This window comes from Carex rostrata, chromosome 16 (assembly GCF_964058835.1).
Source record: "Carex rostrata chromosome 16, lpCarRost1.2, whole genome shotgun sequence".
Taxonomy (NCBI): domain Eukaryota; kingdom Viridiplantae; phylum Streptophyta; class Magnoliopsida; order Poales; family Cyperaceae; genus Carex; species Carex rostrata.
In genome coordinates this window covers 4,064,208-4,086,188 of record NC_135933.1, presented here as the reverse complement: position 1 = coordinate 4,086,188, position 21,981 = coordinate 4,064,208, and the positions used below count along the sequence as shown (strand labels likewise).

At 34.0% G+C, this 21,981-nt stretch overlaps 1 protein-coding gene across 1 annotated transcript; it reads right to left on the bottom strand.

Annotated features, from left to right (window-relative positions):
* Positions 1–6,549: 6,549 nt before the first annotated feature.
* On the bottom strand, positions 6,550–9,456 carry LOC144567777 (NC domain-containing protein-like protein). Its single transcript, XM_078317955.1, has 3 exons — positions 9,219–9,456; positions 7,295–7,572; positions 6,550–7,144 (listed from the first exon to the last, which is right to left on the bottom strand). The coding sequence occupies exons 1-3, from the start codon at positions 9,310–9,312 to the stop codon at positions 6,692–6,694; spliced, it is 825 nt and encodes a 274-aa protein (XP_078174081.1). The 5' UTR covers positions 9,313–9,456; the 3' UTR covers positions 6,550–6,691.
* Between the last annotated feature and the right edge of the window lie 12,525 nt (positions 9,457–21,981).

Below are 21,981 nucleotides of genomic sequence, written 5' to 3'. Positions count from 1 at the left end.
TTCTCAAACCTGCATCTAATTAAATAAGTTTACAAGGAGCATACAACTTAATTTCTATGCCTAAAATGAATTCTGAAGAACCGACCATTTTCAAAAGATGGTCTACTAGTTGTACCTGATGGCTCTGCTTGTGTCTGGCTGGGTACCGTATTGCCTCTCCTCCCTCCACAGCCTCTAGTTGACCTCCTTGGCTAGGTACTAGATGGCTCTGCTAGCATCCCAACCGCCTCTCCTCCTATGTCAGATAGATCTCACATTGCCTCTGTAAACATTAGAGTTGTATTTTCACGGCTTGTAGCTGTGCTTCGCCATGACCCTCGCGACCCACTTGCCTCTGCCATAACTCGCTCATTTTCTACTGCATTTGCTGCCCTATGAGCCTCTGAAGTGTATTTGTTACTTACTAAGCTAGTCAGAATTGGAATGAAATATAATTTTTGATGAATGTTACAAACCTCTTATGTTCCTGTCAAAAATGGAACGACGAGGACGGTGCCTCATTCGCCTACCTTGTTGTTCGTCCATGGTCATTACATGACGGATGTATTTTCTTTTCCCAAACCTAACCCAAACTCTGGCACAAAGAATTCTAGGATTATTGGTCCCATGTTGCCATAAGGAACAAACACGGCATGTCAAGTACTTAAAAGGTAGTCCACCTTATACCAGTTGGTAACAAATTGGTTCTCGTGCCAGTTATTTTTACAACAAACCGCTAACACATTAGTGCACAGAATTCTTGTTAATTTGATACCTCTGCATGTACATTCCATTGTGTTGTTGGGCCTGCGTGTGTACTAAAAAGTCATATGAATAATGTCCATAGTTCCATCGAAGGCTTTGACTACTGGAACATACTTATCTGGGGATGTAACTTGGTACTGACCTTCACTGTGCGTATACGCGACCATAGTCATTCGTACAACCTTGGCCCACAGTAATTTGTACAACTTAGTCCTTACACAATTTGCCATACCCTAGATGCTCATACAGGGTCGATCTTAATGTTAGTCTCAATGACATCTGCAATGATTGATAATGTGAGACATGAATGGTCAGTCTTTGTGTACTCATACCTACATCTGTGAGGCTTGTCTTGCTATGTTATAACTCATGCATCTCTATACCCGTTGCTTTTGCCCAAAGTTCGTGATCACAACCCGGAGTCTTGCAAACCACGACCATCTGAGTAGTATCATTTCTATTCATTTTTATCTCATGATTATTTTCAATATAGTGCTCTCTAATCTTCTTCAGCAGTAACTCTTTGTTTTCGAAATATTGGTCGGGAGCCAGCTCACTTTTGTATTCAATCCGATGACTATAGTAATCAACATATGCTTCTCGAAAATCAATTAAGTCATTGAAGTCTGAGAATGAGTGAAACTCAGAATGGCCACTAAGCAGCATATTCATATCCTTTATGCAACTGGGTTGTGAACCATCTTCTTTATCAAACCTATCTTTATCAGCAGGGTCCCAGCTTCCTTCCTCTCATTCATCCCCAGTTTGCAGAGTTTCCTCCATAATTTCATTGATAAATTCAAATTTTGACTCAGTTGGATCACAATCTACTGGTGCTGGTCTGGGGTGACCAATCGGTTCAGGTTGAGATAAGGATGAAGGAGCCACATGCACGGGTATAGGTGGGATAAAAGGTAGAGATTATGGTTGGGGTGAATTACTGTATGTTTCTGGTTCTGATTCGGTTTCGAGTACGAATAAAGAAGTGTGTGGTTGATAATTTGGCGCAACTGAATTTTGGTCTAAGCTTCCAACCTCTAACTCTCTACAAATTCTCTTGGTAAAAATTTCCAAAGCATTATCACTAGACTTCACAACCCGCGCGATCATGCCTCTCAATGCACCATCACTTGCCATCATGAGTCTGATATACTCGTCATTATGGATTATTCAGGTTGCCAATTCTAAGTCCCATGAATTTGGGACATAACCATTCGCTTCGTAAATAGTTGATTTCAATGCCTCAATTGATATATTTCATCAACAAAATATGAATTTAATGGTTCTTTGGAGTAATGAATCCCATATTGGTCAGTCAAAAACTTTCCTCCAACATGTAATGAAATGAGAATAGACATGATCAATAAATTACATTGGTAAATGGTAACCATTTGTCAATTTACTGATTTCAATTGATAAGTTGCATAAGAAAAAGAAATTACTCGAATATCGCCTCAGAAATCACCTTCTATTTCTTTCTTTCTCTTCCTCTCTTTTTCTCTTTCAATTCTTGTGGGTTTGAGAGGGAGGAGAGAGAAAAGGAGTATTTATAACGTCTAAATATTAAAAAAAAAGTCTCAAACTAGCCACTAGGTTCACAGTTTGAAATTTTTGGTTTGAGTATTTTTAATAAAAACCAGAAAACCTGATTAGATTTGATAATTTCTAATTAAAGTTGGATATTAATAAAAATATTGGCAGCTAGAGCATCCTTTATTTTCATTTGTGAAGTAAAATAATATACCATTTCGTCCTTTTTATTAAGTTGTGGGAATTTAGCCAATACTTTTTGTCAAATTATGTATTCGATATAATAAGATTTGTTACCACTAAGCTTTCAAAACAAATATATAATAAGGTTTGTAACAAAATTAACCCTGATCATAAACCTTTCCCGAAAGAAGAACAGAGACAAATGGAACAGCCCTTGATTCTTCTCCTCCTTTCGTGCTTGTCTTCAGACCATTATCGGGTCAGTAGGTGACCCAAAATTGTAGTTTCTTCGCTAACAAATTCAGATCTTCTTCTCTGATTAGTAGGTGACCAAAAATTATTGTTTTTTCCATAACAAATTCAGATATCTTTCTTCTCCTTTTCTTGGTTCATGTTCTAGTTTCTTCCGTCTAATTATTGACTGTATAGCAAATGGGACACCTAGATGAATGACACGAGCACTAAACAGAGTGAAAATTTGGATTTTTTTAGAAACTTGTTAACGATTATCTTTATCAAATCTTGCTAGTTTTGATAAAAAAAAAAAACTTCATTTCAAATCAACTCAATTGAACTACGTTGAAATCCTGATGAGGTTTCAATAACAAAGTGGGGAGGTGGCCTGATGGACATTGAAACAAATTTGATATGATGTTCAGTCAGAGCTATTCGATCAACATCAAGATTTATGTGCACTTATTCACACGGTCTGATATCCGGTCGAAGCTGTTTGATCTACATCAAGATTCTGTGTGCTTGATCTGAATCTTAAAGATGTCCGTACTAATCTAGATGCGTATCAAATAGCTCCGACCGGACAACTGGATAAATCAAAGGTATACATAGGCTTTTTTAGGGCACAAGATAGAGATTAGACAGGAATACTGTGGAGGAAAAATAGATAAATATTAGCGTTTGAGAGAAATTTTTGGTTGAAAGGGTTAATGTTTTGCCAAATTAAAGACTACATCTTTACACTAAATAACATAATACAATATCAGCTATTGTTTGACAAAATACTACATCTTTACACCTAATAATATAGGCAAAGGCTTCTATGGACATAAGGACCTATTTGTAAAATGAACATATTTTTATTTTAAAAGTTCAAACAGTCGATCTGAACCGTTCATCTTGTTCTCCATATTAATATGTGCTTGGAGACCAAATTTTATATTTTTCTGAATTTTTTTTACTATTTATTAAGATGGGTACAAAATTCAATGGTCTGAATTTGATATTTTCTGTACCCATCTTAATAAATAGTAAAAAAATTTAGAAAAATGTAGAATTTGGTCTCCAAGCACATATTAATATGGAGAACAAGATGAATGGTTCGGATCGACTGTTTGAACTTTGAAAATAAAAATATGTTCATTTTACAAATAGGTCCTTATGTCCATAGAAGCATCACTCAATAATATAATACAAATATACAATATCAATTTTATACCTTTTACATTTTTTAAGGCTTAGACTTTTAACATTATAATGCGACAAAATTGTACTTGCAAACTACAATTTCTCAATTTTTAGAAATTAGAACAAATATTACTTAAAGTGGTTGATGCTACAAAATCTCAAGCAGCATATAGTCCAGACTATATATATCAAAATTTGTTAAATATGTCAAATTCGCTTTTCTGGAGCCCAGAATTATCCACATTTTCGTCACTTAATCATCAAAATAAGTCGATCCCTTTTTACAAGATTTTTAATACTAGAGGTCCATTTTTATTTAATCAATTGTTTTCTAAATACATTCAAGAGACAAGAGAAGCAAGAGGAAATGTGTCAATGAATACTGTACCAGTCGTGTGGAAGTGTTTTCATGCATATATATATAATATACCGATCTAAAATTAATTTTACACATAACTTGCTCTTATCGTTAAGTAGTAGTCTTATTTACATCCTAGCTTTACATATTAAACACTAACATTATATGTACCATATCGTTACTCTTTGATATTAACGAGTAACAGGCGAGCAACAAATTATTATGGAATTAAATAAAATTTACTAACCTAACAAAACAAAAAAACTAATAAATATATTCCTTTAATATCTAAACAAATCACGAGCATGATAACATAAATGATAAAAAAATATATAATAAGATGAATTATGGTGAGTTGCGAAGTAAAAGACTTGTTTTACTTCATGTCATATCTTTGTTTTCATAGTCCACACAATCAATTGAAACCGCTCAACATGATCTTCATAAAAAAAAAATTCTATGTATACAAAATTTTACATTTTTTTAAAACTTCTTTACTATTTTTGTAGATAGAGAAACTCAATTGTTTTTGGATGACTTCGCAACTCACCGTAGTCCAACTCAAAATATAATTGATCCCGTATTTTAAAAAAAAGTATTAAGTAAAATTGTCTGAAATATTGTATAAACCTTGTCATAAGTTACTAATTTAAAAAAAGTAAAAAATTCTATAAATATTGTATAAATTATTTTTTGTCATGATAATAAATAATTTATAGTTAAATGTATAAAATAAAATTACCGTATATGAAATATTTCCTCCCCATACCATTATAATAGGCAAATAAATTAGTTATATATTCTTATCCGGTAAGAAAATGAAAAAAAAAAAAAAAGTATACCCACACCTGCTTTATCTGATACAATAAAATTAAAATAAATGGGTAAACATATTTCATTAACAGCGAGTGACTTTACATTATCACATCCCATAGGTGTGATATATTATAGATGAATAAATAATCCGAGGTAATAGTTTATAGTTTATTCGTATTTTGAAATCATATAAACTGATTAATTCAATTTAGAGAAAAAAAATATATATAATTGAGAATTAAAATTGGATTCATGTTGAATCATACATATAGGATGGGTATATGATAAGTTGAGGGACCTCCGTAAAAGTTTCTCATTAAATATTGGATACATGACAGCTAGTGAAAGTAACTAAGTCCGTCCAAATCTCTTTTGTAACTTTCAGTGAATAGAAGCATCATTAATTTGGTGGAATCTTCTTTGCCATGTGAAGGTAAATCTGAAAACAGCAAACTCAGAAAAACCAACCGACAAGAGGAAGCAGGATCCAATGCATCCCAGTACTTTGATGCATAAATAAATCAGTCTATATGTGTTTTCTTCATCTTTTCATCCACCTAGGCCCTACCCAGGCTTTTGTTTGGAACATAGTTCCTTCGAGGTAAATGATGAGTAGCAGAGGCATGATAAATTTTACCCACATTGAAACGATCATGGAATTTAGTTACAAAAAAAAGCTGAGGTAGCCACTGGGTTCTCTCTAGGCACTTTTGACAGAAATGTGTTTCAACCTTGTTACCAGTACAACCAATCATGCATCATTGCATTTGCAATGTCTTATGCATTACATAAAAATATATAACGTGCCGTGACTAGTTATGTCGTAACTAGGATTATATATCGTGTCTTGACAAAGTCAAATTTTTACATGTGATCTTGTACCATGATCAAATTCAGAATGATAGTCACAACACGTTAGTTATACACAATTTGATCACATTTAACTATTTTTTTCTTCAAATTTTTAGTTTTATTTAAAATTCATCATTTAATCAAGATCTAACGGTCCTAATTATCTGTGACTATGTGTCGTTCTATGATCAAATCTTTTAAGTAATATGTCATGCTAATTTTTTTTAAAATAGTCTTGTCACGCAAATGATCATGACATGTAACTAATACACGTGTTGTGCCATACTGTGATGTATCCCATCACGGCAACGTGATTTTTTACATCCCTGCATACGAGTAAGACATATCATGGGTAACTACAGAATTTAAGTTGCTATGCCAAGTCTATAAACCAATACAAAATAATTAGTTGGTGCACTCTCATTTCTCAACTTAATGCAGTGAGGAAGCTATGTGAATGTTGTTTCCAAGAGATCTGCTGCCTCTATCCCATGACAAGAATTGATGATTTTTCCAAAACTTGGTAGTTCCAACTTAGAATAGGGGTTTATGACATCAAGCACAATTCCACAAAAGCACATACGTAAACAGATTGACGGTGCGGTGCAGCGGTGACCATACCAGTTAACCAAAAAGTCCACAAATTTTCTAATTAAGCTCTGCACTAGACCGAACGTACTAATGCACCGTAGAATATATTTTAACCGCATACATTTCAACCCAAATTATCAACACTAAATCAATTAATAATTATAGTTATTTATTGTTTCCTATTACCCAATACTTCTAAATCATTCTTCTCCTCTTTCTTCTACTCTCTTCTTCCCCATCCAACTGTTCCTCTTCTTCCAGCACCACCACTTCCTGTTCTGACAAATCAATTAAATCCCTTTCGCCGCCTGATTCCCTCCAACCAAGGTGTGAAGCAAGACCCTCCACCTCCACCTTTACCACATCCTTCCTCACTCCTATGTCTGTAATATATCTTCCTGCACAATACATCCCAGCAGTCACTGTTGCCATGCCGACGGGCCCACCAACCAAGAGTTTAAACGGAGTTGACAAAAGTGCTGCTAAGGGCATCCCCACCACAGCCGAAGCCTGACCACTCCGCCCAATACCTGGATCATCCATCGGTAAAAGACCTGTCTTGCAGTAAATTGCAAAATCCTCACAGTTGTTTTCAAATATGTCATAGTTCCCAAACCCGTTTTGGAGGAGGTACATTGCGCGGTGCACCTGTTAAGAAATAAGATATAGTAAATGAAATCTGCATCTTTTCAGGTGCAAAAAACTGAATTTCCTAAGCTCAAATCCAACAAGGCTCCTATTATGGATTACATTCCTATTCATTAGAATTATTGTATATCCAATTCTATATTTCAGTACCACTGTTTCAGGAGGATCAGCCTGAGCAGTTGTGCACGTGCCACCGCGGAGCTTCGCCAGAAAGACTGACGGGTGGGCCCCATACTCAAACTGGTACAGAGAGCCATTTTTGAGGAAGCAGTCAAGACAGGTGAGAATGACCCCACTATCTGGACGCTGGAACCCACAGTCAGGGAAGGTCAGGCAGCTCGAAGGAAGCGGATCCGGGTCTGGATTGGATGGGTCAGAATCTTTCTTGCGGGTGAAATGAACGACTTTGCTTCCTCCTACGTAGATTCCTGTATATGAAACTTAAGATATTATATATATCCTCATTTCGGAGGAGAAATTCTCAGTGAGCCATAAACAGATATCAAATTTAGAAGAATAAATTATCCTTTTTTTTTCTTTTCTTTTTTACAATTTCTGAACTAACCCTTGTATTGCATAAGTGGTGCATGTATATATGATAAGTTAATAATGTTACTGATCATCTCTCTGAATCCAATACTGGCACCATTATGGTACAAGTACTCCAAGTAGAGATTTTCTCATGATTTAGATCCTGTGTCTAAACCGTAATGCCACAAATCTGTACTGCATTGTGTCAAGCAAAAAATGTAAATGATCTGAATTGAAGAATTTACTGGTTAGCATGACAGCTTTCCTTGAAGGCATCATGATTGTGAAAAAGTTACACAAGAACAAACCCACATGAATAGAGAAAAGGACCATATTGAGCTAGCAAATGGTTCCTAACAAAGTAAAAGGTGATCTTCACTAACTTTATTCTGTCATGAAGGGTGAATTATTACAGTGAGGGTCCCCTCCTTTACAATTTTAGAATGGAGACCTTGAAAGTAACTTCATAGGAAATTACCAGCAAGTAATCAAAGCAAAAGCTAGAACTTCTCAATTAAAGTATATGTAGATACATTTTGAAAAGTCAGGTACTACAATTTGGGCCAGCTGTGTAGTAGCATGTGCATAATGAACCTTTTTAGTTTCACCATTCAAAATGAGGCCGAAATGTGATTTTATAGCTCAATAGAACTCTTATTTGGTAATCTTTTACTAAGATTGACTGAGCTGTAAAGGAGTATAACAAAATGTGAATGAGCATTATTTGATAGGAAATATTATGACAAAAAGGCCAAAGAGTTCATATTTTTTAAATGAAAAATGAGAAGGGATATGATAGAAGTCCAGTTACTATTTGATATGACTTACGAAAAAAATAAGGAAAATATAAGAAAATAGGAACAGATGATGACTGTGCAGAGAGTCAAACTTTGAAGCAATTATTTTAGGTGAGTGAACTCATGACTTGGGTCATAAGTTTTGGTTTGATTAAGATATATCAACCAAGCAACCCAACAATTGCTTTCAACACTGGATTTCTCTCTGTGTCTCACATATAATTGTAGTTATAAAGAAACATTAAACCAAGGCACCAAGCGGAATCAGTAAACTTCGCAAAACATAGAAAAAGCAAACTTTTATATTCATGAAAAGGAATTTCTTGGAATTAGCGAAATTTAATAGCCCCTTGTATGAAAAATCGGGCAAATTCTGACACCGGTGAGGAATAAAGACTCTAATAAGTCAAATGGGGTAGAGAAAATAAAGGCATACTCCCGCTCCAGATCCAATGCAGTTTAATTGCTCAATCGTATGATAGAAATAGACAAATAACTGCTAATGCAATCACAAAAGCATCGGAAACTAAATCAATCGTTATCAGGCGTTGTCTATCAATTCAGTAATTAAGAACAGTTCAATTAAGCTAAGCATGGAAAATCCGAAACAAAACATAACTGCAAAGCTCAATGACGTTGAACACTGACCGTCTGAAATTCTCCTAATAACTCTAAAACAACAACTCCGAAATAAGTGGATAACTATATAGATAGTACAATCAAGAAAAAGGGAATAGATAATTCACCGTGGTGGGAATAAGTATAGACAGCTCTCCAAGTATAGAGATGATCTCCCGCTTTAATCTCCGACCTCTCCACCCGGTTTGAGAGAATTCCCATCTCTCTCACACAATCTCTTCTATTGAGGTCAAGTTTGAGTCTTCCTTTCTCCCCTTGGAGTTTATAAAGTATACTTTCTTTTGCTGCGCTAGAGACTGTTGGGAGAAGGTAGGAATGTCGCTCTCAAGAGGAAGAAATCGATACCTGCTCCCGGATCGTCGATTCAGAGAGCATTTGAAATCGCTGAATTGTGGGACCTACAGTAATGATTTCTCGGGGGTCTTTAAGAAGGTGAATCGACAACAACCCGGAATCTCTTGATTGAGATCTCAAGCTCCGTGAAATCTCCCTTCCATTATTAATATTCATTCCATAATTAAACACATTAGGTGTCCGATTAAATTTCAGATTTAATATCTGTCCTTCAATTACATATTTGTTTTCTTTTAATTAAATGCATCTGAATAATGTGTAGAAGTCAAAATTTAACTAAAAACATGCGCGCCACACATACCACCACACGATACATTACAATTAAAATTAAATAAACTCTCCAATTTAGCTATATAATTATGTTTCCTTATTTCTTTCCTTCCTTATTTCTCTTCTATGTTTCTATAGCTATTGACATGAGAAATCTAGAAATATTATCAATTTTATTTCTATATAGATCTATATTTAAACTTGCAAATGATTGAAACCCCTTAAATAACCGGCCAAAATGTCACCAACAAATTTTATGTAAATATGTGAAGTTTATACTTTGAATAATTATAAGGAACCCCCCACTCTCATCCCCCCATTTTTCCCGCACTCTCTCTCTTCCTTAACTGCCATATATCCCCCCACTAATTTCACTAAAAGTTTCATTTTATCCCCGCATTAAATTAGACTGTCATTTAATACCAATCCCCGCATTAATTATACCTTCCTCTAATAACAATTCCCGCATTAATTATTCCTTTAAAAACAATCTCTGCATTAATTATACTGTTATCTAATAACAATACCCGTTAATAAATGCTTATCTGTTAATTGATGTTCAAAAAAATATTTATCATTATTTCTGAGAAGTATTTACCCTTGTAACATAGAGTATTTATTCATGTAACATAGAGTATTTATCATTATGTCTGAGAGTATTTATCATTGATGTTTTACTGTAAGTTGCAATTATGTCTGAGAAGTATTTATCTATGTAATACAAAATATTTATCCATATAACATAAAGTATTTATCATTATGCATGAGAGTATTTATCATTGATGTTTTACTGAAAGTTGCAAGTATGCATGAGAAGTATTTATCCATGTAACATAAAGTATTTATCCATATAATGTAAAGTATTTACCCATGTAACATAAAGTATTTATCATTATGTCTCAGAGTATTTATCATCGGGTGAGGGGATTGTTTATTTAATGGTCTCCAGTTGTGCGGGGACGATTCAAAAAAAAAAGAAATTTTGTGCGGGAACAATTAAATGATTGATTTATTCTTTTATAAATAGAGATCATTGCATAGGGTTTAATACCTGACAAATTCAAGTTAAATATTTTGATGCTTGAAGTTAAATACTAACAGTTTTTTAAATGCTCATTAATGATTAAGCGGTCCCCCCATGTTTAATGGTCCCCAGTTGTGCGGGGACGATTCAAAAAAAAAGAAAATTTTGTGCGGGGACAATTAATGGATTGATTTATTCTTTCATAAATAAAGATCATTGCAGAGGGTTTAATACCTGACAAATTAAAGGTAAATACTTTGATTCTTCAAGTTAAATACTCGCAATTTTTTAAACACTCATTAATGATTGAGCGATCCCCCCATGTTTTTTTTGACAGTATCTGCGGAGATAAATGCGGGGATTGTTATCATGATCCTTATACTTTATAGAGATAGTTTTGTATCAGTAAAATCAAATATGTGGCAGGTAGCCTCTAATTCGTAAAATAAGAAGGCATGGTGATAACAAGCAGGTTATTAAGTCAAAACATTATTTAACTGGAAAATTTATTTTTAATACCATAAACCAACAAAATTAATGTAGGTTGCATGGTCCCAGGTTAGTTAATTTTTACTACCTTGTAATTTTATGCTTATTTGTGTTACTCTTTCACTAAGGTTGCATATTTTTATACTTATCTGTTAGTGATTTTTAGCACTATAGCACTTTCAATCTTTGAATGGATTTTCTCTGAATTATGTTCAAATTATCAGGGGCGGATCTACTGTAGCACAGGGGGGCAGCCATCCCTCCTGAATTTCGAGTTTTAGTGGTGATCTATTGGTATCGATCGACTTTGTCCTTTCCTGAAAATTTTTTTGCCTCCCTCTGGATGTTTGATTTGTAATTCAGGTTAAATTTAGTGTTAAAATCAAAATAAATTTCTTGAATTATGATTGGTAATATTAATTATAAGTTATAGGATCAGAAATTAAATCAGGGCATTCAAAAATATAAGTCAAAACATTATTTTTTTTATCGAGTACCCAATTAGTTAATGGGTTCAAATCCGATAAGCTATTTAAACCCAATTCGATATTTTTTTTGCCCCCCCCCCCCCCCCCCCGATGAAAATCCTGGGTCCGCCCCTGCAAATTACCTCATGTTTCCTCATATTTTGTTCAAGTGTGGTGGATCCTAAAAAGTTAAAAATAGGTTGAAAATGAGAAGTGGAAACAATTAATTTTTCATATAACCTTATTTTGAAACGGCACAAGCTAATGTTGTGACTATCATCTTTTATAAGTAATAGCACAAATAAAATAGAAATAAGACCCTTCTTGTAAAATACACATATAAAACTAACAAGGGTCATTTTGCAAATAGTTAAGTCGTTGATAGATTTCATAAAGACTTTCTTGTTTTTTGTACAGCAGTTACTAGACATCGTCATGAGTGCACCACTGAAAAATTTCCATTTGTAAGATTTTCTAACTATTTTAGCAATTGCCCAAACTCCATCAAATAAAAAAAATGGAGTTGTTAACAGAAGATTGATGCTATTTTTCAAATAATACCTCTGGTATTGACTCTTAAGCACAGCAACTGTAACACCCCGGTATACATTTTTAATGATTTTGGATTTATTTGCAATATTGAAAAATGTAAAGGTTCAAATGTAAATATAAAAAAAAAATCCAAAGAATGAGGTGGCATCCTTGCTTGCCACGCGGCATAACCCCATAACTCCTCCCCTTTGATCCCGTAGACCCTAAAAGGGTTGTTCTCTCTCATTTTGTATTCATGAGAGAAAATCAAATGAAACCGACAATGGAAAAGAAAAGAGGAAAAAAAGAGAGAATCAGAGAAATTGAAAAGAAATATTTTGATAAATTTTCTAATATTTGATTTCATATCCGATTGGAATTCTGACTACGTCGCATTGATTCTGAATAGTTATTGCAACTCGAATTGGATTTCTGAATTGATCGCTATCAGGTAACCAGACTTCTCTATAATATGTGGTTTCGATTTGTATGGTTTATTTGCTAATGAATTGGGTAATCGGATTATGATAGCATATTTAATTGGAATATGGGGTCTAGATACTGAAATTGTTTTTAATGAACTGGAAATACTGGGAATCGCCTGTTTCAGGGATTCCAACTGAAATGGAACTGATTTTATTGGAAACTAGACCCAACTGATATTATCAGTTAAATATGCATGCGTAATTTGATATTTAATTGTGTGGATTAATCCAATCCTATTGAAATGGTTGATTACTGTTATTAAGCCAATTATAGAGAAGCTGCGTCGTTAAATAACTAGTTACTCAGCTTTGTAGCTGACTCCATATTGTTTCTTTTTATTTATGTTGCAACGTAGGTTGACAGGACGGCGGATGGATGCGAGGATGTCGTTCTGTCGCGTCGCGTGGCCAGCCCGGCCGCCGGGGCGTGACAGCAACACTTTGAACATAAACGTTAAATTTTACAGGTGAATAGGACATGTTATAACACAAATTTTCATTTTAAACAACAATTTCAATTTGAAAATGCATATGCTTACATGTTTTTCACATTATTTATTTTTCCCCAATGATATCAGGCAAAGACTCTTATCCTGTCTATCGGAGAAGAAACAATCAATAAAGCACAAAGACAAACAATTCCGTCGACATCTATTTACCCGAGCATATTTTTTCACATGGCTTGTTATATGTCGCATTGTCAATAGGTACGTCATGACGTACAACAAAAATCATGCTGAAATGGAAGGAGGAAATTGATGCCCCCAAAGTGTATACAAAAAATATAGTTTACCGGGAGGTCTTGAGCGAGGAATAAGGTACGAACCATATTAATGTAACATTTCTAATTTTATTATATTTTTTCAAGTGGAGCAATTATAATCTACTTTTCATATTATTTTGTTCATTTTCTGAAATGTTAGACTACATCGAAAATGATCATACTAGCAATGATACTACAATTTTTTTTTCATGTTATATTTGATCCTCTTTTTTTCATTTATTGTTGTTTCTTTTACTGTTATTATGTATAATTTATTTATCTCTCCATCTTTTTTTTCATTTGTGTTTTTTATTTTCATTTATACTTTTTACTTAATTATGGGTAAAATGTCAATAAAAAAGTCTCTTCATATTCTATTCAATCTTATAATATTTCCGTTGTAACGCACATACACGCTACTAGTTAGAGATTACCGGTGAACGATGCAATTGAATTCGCATCCTCTGAGTAGGGCTGTAAATGAGCCGAGTTTGAACGAGTTACCCCCAACTTGAACTCGGCTCGTTTAATAAACGAGCGAGCCAACTCGAGTTGAGATGGTAATAACGAGATGTAGAGCCAACTCGAACTAGGCTCGTTATCAAGTCGAGTTGGCTCACAACTCGTTTATAACTCGTTTAACCAGTGATAGTATTACAACACAAGTTTAAACTCAGCTCGTTATCAACTCGAGTTGGCTCACAACTCGTTTAACCAGTGATAGTATTACAACACAAGTTCAAACATATTTTGCACGATCTCAAAGCACAAATAACAGTATAGAGATTCGGGTTTGATTATTTTGGAATTTATTGTGACCAATAATTTGCAACTCGAGTTATAAATGAGCGAGTTGGGGCCAACTCGAACTCGGCTCATTTATTAAACGAGTTGGCCAACTCGAGTTGTAAATGAGCTGAGCTGTAAATGAACCGAGTTAAACGAGCTGTAAATGAGCGAGTTACGAGTTCGAGCTTTTTTGCCTAGCCCTACCTCTGAGACACCTCAACTTTTGCGTGTGTTTTTTTCTGAAAATTCATAACCGTTTAAATACATCCTGCATGAATCTCAAAGCACGATTAATACTGTTTCCTGCGCTATCCCGAATAGACACGTCGGTCACGCAAAAGTTGAGATATCTGAGTACGCACTCGATGCAATTTGGGTAAAAAACTAAAAAATCAACTCGGTTTTCCTGAGGCATTCACTCTGGTGACAATCATGTAGCGATGAAGTCGACAGACTGAATGGAACCGGGTTCGTCGGGTCTTCTCTTAGCTGATCCGTTAAAATAAGAAAGCGACGCTAATTTACTGGACTATTAACCACGTGATATTTAGAATTATATTATTTTAGACATAAAAAAAAATTATGTTCAATATTAGGGCTAAATCTAACGAAGAACAGCTCTTCTAAAAAAAATTATGTTCAATATTAGGGCTAAATCTAACGAAATTTACCCGTTATAAAATGCCCATTAATTTGGTGACACGCATATTAAATTGTTATTGGTTAAGCAGCATGCCAGCATGACAATGCCAATGCCCAGCGATGCACATGGACACGTCACTTGCAGTTTTAGGTGGATCTTCTCAACAACACTAGTGCAAGCAAATATTATCATAAGAAATTCTAATAGCTTGAAATCTTGAGCAAAAATGGGAAGATAGATAAACCGTTACTAGTCTCTTCCTTTGACTCTGCTTCTTCTTCTAACTGAACCTTAGAAAAAGATGGATTGTTATGATTGACGTGATTAAGATACTTAATCAGAAAAATATTTGGCTCATGAGGGTATTTTCGTCACTGTTTGATGGATTCGGGATTTTTGTTAGATGGGACAGGAATTGGTTTCAAACTCATTAATTAATCAGATTTAAATTCATTAACTAATCAAGTACCAGAAAAAATAATAAAAATAATCTCTTACTTAATTAAAAAAATAATCTTTTATATAATAAAAAAATATTATTTTACATATTAAAAACAACAAAAGCGATTGTAAGAGCAAATTTAATTTCTAAAAAGGACAAATTAATTTGAATCTATTAAATCAAAACTACTTTTTCAAAGCCGGAGAGAAATATGAGCAGTTTCTTCACCCCTAGTGTACAAACTGTGACCTTGAAACTGCAATACACCTCATATTTTTCTGTCCTTGTGCACGATCAGTCTGATCGTCGGTGTCAATTAAAGTTGGAATGAGACTGATGCTTCCCATGAATTCAATAGAGAAAATATGGGAAAAATCGATGCGTCTGCATACTGGTGGCCGAAGGAAACGGTGGTGCTCACTGTTCTTGTGCACGAGTTGACCCTTGTAGAAGAGGAGAAATGTGATGATTTTTCAGGGTGGGAATATGAACGCTGTCATATTGGCAGAAAGGATGGTGCAAGAGAAAAGGCTGTGGAGATTTTTTTTTTTTCTATAGTAGAGATTGTCGCACGTAATGACAGATCACAACCATATATATTATTAAAAGCTTGCGGTAAAAAAAGATTTCGTTCTAGCTAGTGCTTGAAAATAATATTCCAAAGCTTTTGTATGCTCTCCATTGCTTGTATGTATAAGGCCTATGTTATAGAGTATATATAACTTCGATCATAAGGATCCATTTCTAGTGGCGTAACTTCATAATAATTTTGTAAAGCTTCTGCATAATTTTTCTCGGATTTGCATGATTAAGCGGCACTGGTAAGCTGCGACATAAAAGCAGCATATTGTATAGTGTTAGATGAATGTTTCTTTGTATTTTGATTTGTTTGATTTGCCAGACGTAATAGCTTGATAGCTCCTATCAAGTTTATTAAAAAAAAAGATAGTATACATCGGATCCACCCCGGCCTGCTTCGTATGCCATGTAAGAGCAATATACGTTCGCTATTTATTTTTTTATTTTTTAATTTTTTTTCGATTCGCTTCACTAATATAAGTGGTGAAATTAATAATAAACTAAAATGATATCTAGTTATATCTAGATCGCATGTGTGTGTGTGGGAAGGAATTCAATGCCAAATACTTTGATACCAAATTGCTGATGGTAAAATAAAGTTCAAAATAATTTTTATTTTGCAAATATTCAAGAGATAATACCGCCAAACTCATCCACACTATCATCGTAACAATTTGTGCTCCCAAAATTTAATTCTGCAATAACTCTCAAACTTTTAATTTCTGATGACCAGTCTTTATTTTTAAATTCAATTAACATTATTATTTGTGCTGATAAATTGCAAAAATATCCTTATAATTTAGTACTCATTGAAGTTATTTTATTGAATATATATAATTTGTGTTCTTCGTCAAATTTCTCCGATACAGCTCTTTTATTATTTTCTCCACATATTTGGTTATTTAAGGGGCTCGAGAGATTCCTTTAATTAATTTAGGTGGCGGCCTAAGAAATTTCTCCAATATATTTAATTATTTTTGGCCCAAGATTCTTTCTATAATAATTGAATTATATTTGCTCCATACGTGATTGGAACTATCGCCACTTCAGTTGAGTGTCAAAAATATTAATTACTGTACATCATTAAATGCATACACTAGTAAATATCATATTTAATTTATATTTAAAATAAGCCTTTAGATTTTTTTTACAAGTTTGGTCTAAATTATGATAATGATTAAAATATATATATATATATATATCCAACAGCTACGATTGAAAGTTAAAATTTCATATTTAATCTCAGCTTTTCAATTACATAATATGTCTTTTTTTGATTAAATTCATCTGAATAATGTATAGAAATCTAAATTTAACTAAAAATATACTCGCCACACGTACCGCCACAAGATGCATTATAATTAAAATTAAATAATCTTTGAAATTTAGCGATATAATATGTTTCCTTATTTCATTCATTTCTTATTTCTCCCTTTTCAATTTAGCGATATAATTATGTTTCCTTATTTCATTCATTGCTTATTTCATTCCTTATTTCTCTTCTATGTTTTTATAGATATTTCCGTGAGAAATCAAGAAATATTATCAATTCTATACAGATCACAATGGAATCAATTGAAAATCTTATAAGCACAAATTAGCAGGATAGGAAGAATGAAAAGAAAACAAAATTAGAAAGGTCACCAAGAAAAATAATATATAATGATCTATTTACCTGAGCATGTTTTTTCACACAGCCAATTATATGTCGCATTGTCAAGAAGTACGTCATGACGTACAACAAAAATCATGCTGGAATGGAAACAGGAAATTGATGCCCTCAGAGTGTATACAAAAAATATAGTGTAGCGGGAGATCTTGATTAAAGAATAAGGTACGAAACATATTAATTTAACATTTCTAATTTTATTATATTTTTTCAATTGGAGCAATTATAATCTAATTTTCATATTATTTTTTTGTTTATTTTCAGAAATGTTGGACTACATCGAAGAGGATCACACTAGCAATGATACTTCAAATTTTTTTTTCATGTTATATTTGATCCATTTTTTCATTTATTTGTTGTTTCTTTTATTATTATTTAATATTTATCTCTTCGTTTTATTTTCATTTGTTTTTTATTTTTATTTATATATTTTTTCTTAATTAAGGGTGAAATGTCAATAAAAAAATCTCTTCATATTTTATTCAATCTTATAATGTATCTGTTGCAATGCACGGGCACAATACTAGTATATATATAATAGGCGTAATGTATTTTAAATTTTTAAAAATTATTGTATCCCTGTATTCATATAACATACTAAATGTCAATACATACTAAATATCATTGACAAAGAAAAAAAAAACTAAATAAATTGAATCCAAACTTTCCATTGATTCATATAAGCTTGCGAATTAGGCCTTCAAACCTTCATTTGAGTAGGAGAGAAGAGATGGGTACAATCTAAACAAAAGTTAAGAAAGAACAACAGTAAAATGAGAAAAAAAAATTCTGATAATAGATGATTAACTCTATAGGTAGGAAAAAAAGATAAACAAAATTAAAAAATATTAGATATAATAGAGACTTCAAAGATAAATAGAAAACTGGAAAAAAAAAGTCAGAGGTAAATAGAAATTTAATCCAATTAGAAACTTAGAATACAAATTGCATTAAAGACTTCATATTACCAATTTCATAATAAATCAATTCACCGTATACATATTAAATTAAATAAAATATGAATTTGAATATCATGATAAGAGGAAGCAGAAGGTAGTACAGTTGGTTAGAAAAAAAAATTATTGCAATCTCTGTAAAATTTTAAAAAATATATATATTATGATATCATCACACAATGCTTTAAAATGCGGTTTTGTTCATGCATGCAGAAGGTCATTGCATACCGTATAAGCTACATATACAGATTTATATGCTCCGAAATTTTTAAATATACCATACCCCCCCCCCCAAAAAAAAAAAAAAAATCAAATAACCATGTTTTCTGAAAAATTCGAATTCTGACACGGCTGCATCCTCTAGGTGCGGTCACTTTTCTGGAGGTGCGGACCATAAATAGAGGGTCGCATCCCCTAGATGCGGCCATCACACTTTTATGGGGCCACATCTAGGAGATGCGGACTATAAATAGGAGACAGCACGTTTTTTTGCACCGTAAAAATCAACAGCATGAATTGAAAAAATGCATGTTTTCATGCCCAACACTCAGGTCTCCTTTAGTGTTGCATAACATGAAATGTTTCGCACCTCATTCTAAGAACTCTAATTAATTGCAATAAAAGAAAACGAAATGGTACATCCATAATTTAGAAGAGAAAATAGAGTAAAACTAGGGTGTTCTTCATATAAACTGTCACACTCCGGAACAGGGGGTCGCGCAGTTTTGTTTTAAAATGCGGTTTTGTTCATGTAGATTTATATATATATATATATAAATTGTTATGTTTATGTGTGTGGACCCGCTTCTAGGAGTATGCGGGGGGTGGCAGGGGGGCGGCAGCCCCCTGCGAGCGTTGTCTGAGGTTACGAAGCACCGCTCAATAGAGCCCGGAGAATTTTATTTCGAAGAAGTCAAATTGCATAAAAATCCTTTAACCGACGGCCTTGATTAGTCAAATTATCATATGATTTGATTTAAAACAAGTTTGGTTCAATTCCGATTTAATTTGGCTAAGTTATACTCAAAACAGCATTTTTCAGAATCCCCATTGCGGCCCGCAATAGGGCTGTTGCGGCCCGCAACAAGTTCCAAAATTTCCAGCCTCTGCAAATTGTCTCTGCCTCCATTCATTGCGGCCCGCAATGACCTGTTTGGGTTTTAATCTGCGAAATTTCCTCTGTCTACTCTCATTGCGGCCCGCAATAGGGTTATTGCGGCCCGCAATAAGGGTACTGTTTTTCATTCCTTTGCCCATTTTCGTGAAATTTCACCCCGTTTTCAAACCCGATCAAATCCCCGTATAATTAAACAATTATTCCCCATTCACTAGCAATTTTAATGACATTTAATATGCAATTTCAACATTTAAGTCATAACAACAATTTAAAACATACCGTTAGGGTTTTATAACATAATACGGTTCGATAATAACCTATACATCAAAATAACCGACTACAGGTTCAACTACACATTCAAAATGGGCATAAAGGATTTGGCATAACCTATTAGCTCGGCCTAAACTCACGCGTCGAGCCCGAGTCCCACTTCACTCGCGTTTACCTGCACATATCAATTTCAAGGGAAAAATTCCCCGAGGGGAGGGGGTGAGAAAACCTGTCATCCGTTTTCTCAGTGCGGAATTTAAAGGGCTACTGGATTTGTGAGAAATCCATCACCAGAACTAAATACACTAGCAATAGGGCATCTATTTATTTATTCACCAATAATAATAAATGCACATGTACCGGGAATAGATTCAAACGGATTTCAATTCACATAAAATCAACATCAATCAACGAATTTCCAGAAAGATTTGGTTTCACATATATAATATATATAAGTCTGGTTATGAGGTACAGATATCAACTATCGGTCACCTCCGGCTTAACAGTTCTATTTTCTGGTTTCAAGTCATACAATCTCATCAATTCATCACTTAAAATATACACGGGCATATTCCGCGAATATGCAACAGAATATCACTTTTCTCAAAAAGAAATCACTGACACTTTCACTGAGTCACTGAACCACTGAACCACAGTTCTACCTAAAATTACACTGCACTTCCCTTACCCAACCGGTACTGGGTTCACTAGGGCCATTCTCCAGATGCGCATAAGGGTCCTGGATGAAAGTCTAGTAGCTAGCTAGACTTTCCACTATGATACACTGTTCACTTCACACAATCAATCCAAGTCATACTGTGGTTCCACTCACTTATTCAAAACGACAGATCAACAATCGATAAACCATACCAACATGAGGATCATAACAGTTATACAATTCAATTACACTAATATCACAATTAATGCAATGCGGCAACAAATGCTTTCAATCAGAGATTCAACATGCTATGCACAGTTTATCTAAATCAAGCAATCAACATAAATATAAAAATATGCACCGTTATTTAGTTCTACGAATAAACCCCAAAACAGATCCCGTGAACCCCCGCACCTGGTTATGTAGGGCACGTAGAGGGTCCGCGATCTCGCGACTCGGTAAGCTCGTCAATCCCGCTAGCCGTGCTCGTTAGGATCTATCCATAGGTCAATTTATTAAATTCTGGCACTTTTACAATTTAAACCCTAATCAATTCTTGGGAAAATCCGTAAATTGGAAATTTGGTTGCACTTTGGAACACGGAATCAATCAATTCACACTATAGAAACAACAAAGGCACGGAATAATCAGTTTGGTACGATTCTACGGGTTTTCACCGAAACCCTAAAAATACGGAATCGAGAAATTTGAGAAAATCCGTAAATTAGAAATTTGGTTGCACTTTGGAACACGAAATCAATCAATTTATACTTTAGAAACAACAAAGGCACGAAATAATCAATTTGGTACAATTCTACGGGTTTTCACCGAAACCCTAAAAACAAGGAATCAAGAAATGAGCGAGAAATAGAAAGGGGAATCACCAATGGAACGGATGGATGTGCGAGATTTGAGCTCCTCTTCCTAAATCTCCGTTTTCGGGCAATTCGGTTACCGGGGTTGTCTCTCTCTCTCACTCTCTCGTTGTCTCTCTCTTGGCGGAAAGGAAGGAGAAAAGAGAAAAGAGATGGGGTGCAGGGAAAGAAAGGAAGGAGGGGGAAAGAGGAAGGTATGACAAGGGGACCCCACTTGTAAGTGGTCTTTTTTGCAAAATAAACCCTCCACTTGTTCGATATTGATTAAATGATTTATATAACACCTATTGCTCCTCTTCCTTAACACAATTAATCGTATTATTATTGTTCACCATCCACGTCACTAATTTCGTATATACGTATATATATATCATTCGATTCAACCACTTATTATTATAATTAAATCTGAATTTTAAAAGTTCACAGTGTTACATAAACTTAGCTTCGTGATCTATCGAAATGACTTCAAATAATAAATTCAAATCATTG

What these genes read in the sequence shown, in the direction of transcription:
- LOC144567777 (XM_078317955.1), bottom strand. Translation starts at nt 9,312, where the DNA reads ATGGGAATTCTCTCAAACCGGGTGGAGAGGTCGGAGATTAAAGCGGGA. An exon ending in CTATACTTATTCCCACCACG is followed by an intron (nt 7,573 to 9,218) that starts GTGAATTATCTA and finishes TTTCATATACAG; the next exon opens with GAATCTACGTAGGAGGAAGC. An exon ending in CTGATCCTCCTGAAACAGTG is followed by an intron (nt 7,145 to 7,294) that starts GTACTGAAATAT and finishes ATTTCTTAACAG; the next exon opens with GTGCACCGCGCAATGTACCT.